At 38.7% G+C, this 8,047-nt stretch overlaps 1 protein-coding gene across 1 annotated transcript in view; it reads right to left on the bottom strand.

The window, feature by feature from the left end:
* ERICH6 (glutamate rich 6) overlaps window positions 1–8,047 on the bottom strand; it is a 38,886-nt gene that overhangs the window by 28,920 nt on the left and 1,919 nt on the right. The window contains exon 3 of the mRNA XM_023508277.1: window positions 3,948–4,039. Within this exon, the coding sequence (XP_023364045.1) occupies window positions 3,948–4,039 (92 nt within the window). The remainder of the gene's footprint in view (window positions 1–3,947; window positions 4,040–8,047) is intronic.

Here is an 8,047-nt window from a genome sequence, read left to right as displayed (position 1 = left end):
GCTGGGACTACAGTCACCTGCTATAACGCCCGGCTGTTTTTTTAGACAATCTAATACATTTTTTGATATTGTTGTTTAGCAGGCCCTGGCCGGGTTCAAACCCACCAGCCTCCGTGCAAGTAGACTTAGTGTCCAGTGAGGGTCCATTTCCTGGTTAATGGTTGATATCTTCTAACTATGTCCTCCCATGATGGGATGTAGGGCCTCTTTTCCAAGGGCGCTGACCTCCCCCATTCTCATGACCTAATCATACCTCCTAACACCATCACATGGGTGATCAAGTTTCAAAATACCAACTTCAGGGCAACAAAAACATTCTGATTATAACAATTGCTAAGTAAAAACAATACAGAAGAGATAGGACTACCACTATTCACAGGAAATGTAATTGTCCAGCAGATTTTCAACTGACAAAGCATTAGGATTAATGAAAAAGTAAGCAAGGGAATCAGGTACAAAATTAATACATAGAAATCAATAGTTTTCCCACACATTGACAATAACCAATTAGAAAATAGTGAACAGCTTTCAACTGTTCTGAAAAACAAATAGAGAGATGCACTAGATTGCTGCCAAGCAATACTTAACATTATATTATGGAATTTTTCCAATGGAATTTGACAAGTTAATTCTAAAATATTTTTAGAAGAGCAAATGCCCAAGAAGAATTAGGAATAATATGTTGAAAAAGAATAAGGAGGTAGGCTTGGCGCCTGTGGCTAAGTGGCTAAGGCGCCAGCCACATACACCCAAGGTGGCGGGTTCGAATCTAGCCCAGGCCCACCAAACAATAATGACGGCTGCAACCAAAAAATAGCTGGGTGTTGTGGTGGGCACCTGTGGTCCCAGCTACTCAGGAAGCTGAGGCAAGAGACTCACTTGAGCCCAGGAGTCAGAGGTTGCTGTGAGCTGTGATGCCATGGCACTCTACCCAGGGGGACAGCTTGAGGCTCCTGTCTCAACAGAAAAAAAAAGAAAAAAGAAGAACAAGGAGGTGACCTTCCTATTAAATGTTTAAAAAAGGAAAAAGAATAAGGAGGGTGGAAGTTGTTTTATAATATATTAAACATGTAGAGCTCTAGAAATTAAGGTAATGTGCTACTGATATTAGAAAATATCACACCATTCACAAAAATACAGTCCGTGTCGATTAAGATGCTAAAAGTAAATAATAAAATCCTGGAAGCTTTAGAAGAAAATATAATCTTGACGTGGGGAGGGGCTTCTTAAATAAACCACAGAATATAAGAATCACAAGGAGAATATTTGTTTATATCAAAATTTAAAATTACATATGACACAAAACTACCACAAGGGAATGCAAAGTATGAAAGACAAATGGGGAAGAAAATTTTGCAACATATATAACATTCGAAGAAGTATTAGAGATATGTTAGGAGAGAAAGAAAGGGAGGGAGGAGAGGGGAAGACGGAGGGAAGGGAGGGAAGGAGCAAGGACGAAAGAATCTAAACGAAAAATACGCAAAAGATATGAACACCTCTTTGCTTAATTCAAAGAAGATATTCAAATGACAAAAAAAAAAAAATCCTGGTAACAAGAAGCTCCACTTCACGAGTAATCAAGAATACTAAATAAAATAATAAGATACAGTATAATTTCTACCTACAGACTGTCAGAAATTTAGAACAGTTAAAAGATCCAATACTGGACAGGGTAGAAAAAAGGAAGTCTGAACACTACCCCTTTGGTGGAAAGAGACATTGGGTCAGCTTCTTAGAGGAAAGTCATGAGTTCACCCAGCAGTTTCATGGCATCTGCCTTAGAGAAATAGACAGCTGTAGACACCAAGAGGAGGACACTTACTGTCACATTGTGGAAGTGAAAATCGGGGAACAACTTTATGCATCAAGTGGAGAAGCTTTAATAAATAATTGCACATCCACACCATGTACTATTACACAACAATTAAAAAGAATGAGGAAGCTCTGTATTTGCTGACCTGCTAAATTTCCAAGGCATAATGTTAAGTGAAAAGCAAATAAAACATATTTAGTGTAATATTGTTCTTGTAAACAGCAACAACAAACAAGAAGGGCCAAACTATTGTCTACGCTCTATATGAATGTAACTGCTGAAAAAGATTAGGAAAGATAACACACCAGCATGAGAATAGGGGTGACCTCTGATATTGGGGAAATAGTCAAAAGAAACCATGGTTTGATTTGCATTTCTTTCTTTTCATTTTTTTTTTTTTTTTTTGAGACAGAATTTCACTCTGTTGTTCCTGGTGGCCTGTCACGGTGTCATAGCACACAGCAACCTCAAATTCTTAGGCTCAAGTGATTCTCTTGCCTCAGCCTCCCAAGTAGCTAAGACTATAGGTTCATGCTACAATACCCGGCTATTTTTAGAGTCAGGGTCTCAGTCTTACTCAGGCTGGTCTTGAGCTCCTGAGCTCAAGCAGTCCACCTGCCTCAGCCTCCCAGAGTGCTGAGATTATAGGTGTGAACCATCATGCCTGGCTAATTTTTTATTTTTTAAAAAATAAGACTATGTGTGGATCAGAACCTGGACTAGAAAAAAAAAAGACTTTATGTATTCATCGTACCGTCACACCATTAAAAGCTTAGCAGTGAAGTGGGAGTGTGGGGCACGATTCCATTTTCATTCTACACTTAACTTCAGTTCCCTTCTCTCACTCTTCCCTGAGCCCACTCCAGTCAGGTTTTCATCCCACCGTTAACAGAAAGCTGGTCCTGTCCACATCAGCAGCCATCCCTACATGCTAAAGCTAGTAGTCAGTTCTTAGCTCTAATCTTCCCAATCTCAAAGTAGCATTTGACCAGCTGATCACTCGCTCCTCGCTGAGACTCGTTCTCAGCATCTAGGGACATTTTCCTGGTTTTTCTTCTGTATCACTGGATGCTTTTTCTATCTCCTCCTCAGGTTCCCAGCTTAATAATGAAGAGCTGCCGGGTTCATTCCTTGAGCCCTTTCCTCTTTACCAGCACCTCCCGGCAGCCAGCAGTCATTAAAATACAAGGTTAATAGTGTTACTCCTCTGCCCAAATCCTCCAGTGACTTCAGGCTTCACTCCAGTAAGAAAGATTTGGCTCTGATTATCTCTTTGACCTTATTCCCTGGGCTTCTCCTTGCTTACTCCACTGTAGCCACGCTGGCCTCTTCTGTTCTAGGAGGCAGTTGCTGTTTCCTTTGCCTGGAACACTCTTGCCTTGAGATTGCTGGGGCCTATTCCCTCACTTCCTCAGGTCTTTGCTCAAATATCTCAGTTCTCAGTGACAGTTTCTCCAGCTAAGCAGACAGCCCTCCCACTCTGTCCTCTTCCCTGCTTCACTTTGCTCCTTAGCACTTACATCAAGTAATGTATTTTGTATTTACTTATTTTGTGTATTATTTATCTTGCCATCACCTCCACCCTCCACACTTTCATATCATTGAGACATTGGTTTTGTTCATCGTTGGTTCCTTAGAGCAGTGCTTGACCTATGATAGTGTTTGGCAAATGGTAGGTGCTCAATACATATTTGATGAATAAGGGACACAGCATAAAACCTGAATGTAAAAGTTGGAAGGAGGCTGGGCACAGTGAGTGGCTCATGCCTGTAATCCCAGCACTTTGGGAGACTAAGGTGTAGGATTGCTGGAGCCAGGATTTGGAGACCAGCCAAAATATGCCAGATTATGTCTTGATATGAACATAAATGTTACCATTTGTTGAATACTAAGAGCCAAAGAATTTAAATATTTATTTCCTTTTGATCTAAATAACAAAGCTATGACAGTATGATTATTACTAAGAGATGGAGAAACTGAGACTCAGTGAGGTTTAAGTAACTTGCCCAGCATCACGCTTAGTTTGCTTTCGGACCGGAACTCAAATCTAGCTCTGCTGCCTTTCTATACCTGTGACATTGCCAACACCCAACCCCTACTCCCCACAAAGATAAGAAATCAAAGTACTCACTTGTGAGCCTTTTATTACACATGTCTTGAAGCCAACTTTCTTCTGTTTGTACAGCTCTTGGAATTCCTAGGTGCAAATTTTGATAGATAGTTCTGAAATGTAGACAAAAATGTTAGTTTTGAGTATACCTGTGCAGCTGTTAGCAGGGCTTCTAAATACTTCATTTAATAGTCAAGTAACAAATATACGGAGAAGATCTTGATTCTGTTTTCTTTGAAATATTTTCTTCCATTCTTATCTCTTCGGTAAATGTAGGCAGAGTATGTTTGCATCAAACTTGTTCATTGGAAAGAGTTCTTTTCTAAGTCCCAGTGGCTTCCAATATCATATTATATCCCTTGGGGAGTAAATTACTGCCGCTACATCTGTACGCATGTGGCGGTGGCAGTGGTGTGTGCATTTAAACATTTACTTGGATTCAAATTGGAACAGACTGTTCATTTTCAATGGCTTAAAAACAATCCAAACTCTTTTTAAAGGGCTGCTGTTACATTACGTGCATTGTAGTTAAACAATCGGCATTCTTTTGGAGTAGTCTAATTGGTTATTTTAGTTATCATTGATGTGATAGGAAGGCAGGAATTTATTGACTTGTAATAGTTAAAATAATATTTACTGGTAACAAGTAAATAATACTTTTCAAGCTCCTTTGTCTCTTTGAATTTCAATTTAAAAAATATAATGTGCGGCATCTTCCAAAATTGTCACACAGTATCTTTCCAAACGATTTAGTTAACTTCTGGATTGTCCCTTTGTCACCTTTCTCAGTTGTCTCCTGTCTCCACTTTTCTTTTTGATGTTTTATTCCTTGGCATGTTGCATCAGTGAAGTGTTTTTGTTTTTGTCATTCTGAAATGACTGTGCCCTGTAGTGGGTGAGGAACTCCTCTGTGGAGACACCTGTGCAAGTCTCTTAGGGAGTCTTATTTATCTAACCTCCCAGGGATACAAGTTAGACTAAGAGGAAAGGAAGAGAAATCTCTACATGTTTAATGGTTCCTGCGGCCCCCTCCGAATTCAATGGTTAACAAAAACAGTATGTTAATCATGTAAATCTCTTTGCTCTCCTTAAACCAACACAAAGGATTACTTTGGAAATTCCGTGTAAAGAAGAGAAATAGAAGACAATAACAAAATTAACATTAACTGAGAATTCACTGTAGAGTAGTACATGTGATAATAGTTGATTTACTCACATTATTTCATTTATCTTTCCATAAACCATACAAAGTGTATTTAGGGTCAAGGAAACTGAAGTTTATGAAGATTAGGAAATCTCTCAAAAATCACCAGGGATTCCCGGCTGCCTCCAAAACCTGTGTTTTCCCACATTCATCTCTTCCTAAAGTTTGCCCCATTTCCAGCAGGAATAGTAATAAGACAACTAAGAATAGAAGTTGAGCCATTATGAGGTGCATTTTTGTGAAAGTTTTGGACATATGGCTTTAAAAAACACTCAGAATCTCACCAAATTCGCTGGAGAATGCCTTGAAATGTAACAAGCATCTTCTTAGGAAGATTTATGAGAGAAATTAAGAATCTGATCTAGGAAAGAGGAGTTCCCATGGCTTTAAAACCATATGATGGGAATTCAGGTCAAGATGGCAGCTAAGTACAGAATTTTCTTCCCTTTCCTTCCCAAGTTCTTGCGGAAATAACAAACACTTTAAACAAACAAACAAACAAAAATTAGCCTTAGAAAACAAGAAAGGTTAATAGACAAGGAATATTAAAAGGAAAAAGTGATTATAGGTTGACAGAAAGCCAGAGCAAAGATTACTGCAGCTTAAGACAAGAGAGATAAGGTTCTTCCAAAGGAATCCTGAGAAGCTTCTAGCTGGACCCAACCAAACAGAGAGAGAGATATGGGGGATGTCATCAGGGTAGTCCAAGGTGTGAAATTTGAACACCCGTCCAGGAAGCTGTTCCTTTCCCAGGAAAGTTCACAGCAGTTGTTTTTATTTCCACATGCAGCCCAGAGAACAGGCTTCTAAAAATAGTGGGCCACCTGCCCAGGGAGGTTTTAGCTCTAAAAGAGAAGTAGAGTATGAGTTTACTCAGTACTTACCCAACAGGCTTGGTTGAGAAAAGATCAAGTGACATTCCTCCCATAAAGAACTTGAAGCATACAGTGAAGTGTCCTTTGCCTAAGTCTAGTAATAGTGGGTTACCCAGCTGGACTGCTCCTTGCCCGGACACTGCAGAAAACTGGCTCTGCTACGCCCCACCCACCTGGATCATAGTAAACCCTTCCATGCAAGCTGTAAGGAAGATCCCGTTCTAACTACTTACCAATCATCCCTTTATCTTATAAAGGATTACCAGTTACTGAGGAACAATCAATAGGATAGCAAAGAAAGAGCAAGATAAATGAACAAACTGCCCTTGGGGAAAAAAAAAAATGGAGTCAAAGAACAAAAGAGAACTTCAGTATATTACAATAGTGCCCTCAAAGACATAAAAACAAACCAACCAAAAAAGCCAAATTATTTTGAACAGCAACAATCAGAGAACAAGAACTGGTTCTTGGAAATTACAAATATGAGTCCTCAAATAAAAAATTCTGTATGAGGGATGTATAGCAGCCTGAAAATATCAAAAGTCTTAAAGATACTGAATATATGAAGGAAAAGGTGTGAAAGATGGAGATCTATCCAGAGGTCCAATAGTCTAGCTGGGATTCTGAAGAAGAGAGCCGATGAGGAAATAAGCAAAAATTACAGAAGGGTTTGAGAATCAGACTGATAGTGGTACCAGATGCTGGGAGGCAAAGAAGCTAAGAGCGCTGAGGAAAAATGGTTTTCATCTGTTCTTTTATGCCAGGTGATATTATTAATCAATAAAGCACGAGGGCAAAATGAAGAAATTTGTAGGCAGGCAAAAACTCACAAATCTGACCACCCATGAGACTTCCATGAAAAACTTACCTGAGCTGTTTTTCCAGAAAAAGGAAAAGGAATAAAAAAAAAAGGCCCCCATATGGGAAACAAGAAAGTGAGCCCATTGAGCCCAACCCAGAAAAATTGGAGACAACTAAAAACAACTGAGAGCTGAAAAGTTCACTTGTTAGGAGCCAAGTTTTACAGATAGAAGATTACATGTGCTTACCCATGGATCCAGCGGCATTACTGGTTTCTTAACATGGAACTGTATTATTCATTAGTTTTCAATTTTAAGAATTAACCCTCAACACTTTAATTATAAATAACCTAAAGCACTTTAATTATAAATCACAAACCAAAATACAAACATGCAAAAATTTGGCAAAGGAATATAACTTTTTGTGAACATACATATGTTTTAATATAGTTTGTTAGGTAATATACATGTAAATTGTTAACTGGGGCAGAAGAAGTTAGAGAAAGAAGAAGGGAAGCATAAGTATATTAATGTGTTAATTCTTCGTAAAAATATCAACTGATCTAAAATAGATAAATCAATAAGTAGAGTTTAAATACTTTCACCTGCTAACCGTTAGCGAAATGAAAAATAATGTAACTACTAAAATGGAGAATTGGAAAGTCAATAGTTATATCAGGAATTGATAAATCAAGGATTTTCAACGTTATTTAAACTTATAATGGGAACAAAATTGAAACTGTTAACTATATGTTCACTTTGGTAGGTGTGAGTACAGGTGGAGAAGGGTATGGAGAGTGTCAATTTTATAACTTTGTATATTTTATTTCTTAACCATGTGCATATATTTTTTACTGAAAATTTGAATTAAAAGGACAAATGAGGCCAGGCATAGTGGCTCATGCCTGTAATCCTAGCACTCTGGGAGGCAGAGGCCAGCAGATTGCTTGAGCTCACAAGTTCAAGACCAGCCTGAGCCAGAGCAAGACCCTGTCTCTGAAAGTAGCCAGATGCTGTGGCGGGTGCCTGTAATCCCAGCTACTTGGGAAGCTGAGGCAAGAGAATCACTTGAGCCAAGAGTTTGAGGTTGCTGTGAGCTATGACACCATAGGATTTTACTGATGGCAACAAAATGAAACTCTGTCTCAAAAAAAAAAAAGGATAAATGAAAAAATGTAAGTGGGACAAAACAATTTTCGTTACACTTAAGAATTTAAAAGTTGGCTCGGCGCCTATAGCTCA

Source organism: Otolemur garnettii, unplaced genomic scaffold, assembly GCF_000181295.1.
Source record: "Otolemur garnettii isolate 467f Iridium unplaced genomic scaffold, OtoGar3 scaffold00236, whole genome shotgun sequence".
NCBI classification, from domain to species: Eukaryota; Metazoa; Chordata; class Mammalia; order Primates; family Galagidae; genus Otolemur; species Otolemur garnettii.
This window is presented reverse-complemented; position numbering and strand designations above follow the sequence as displayed.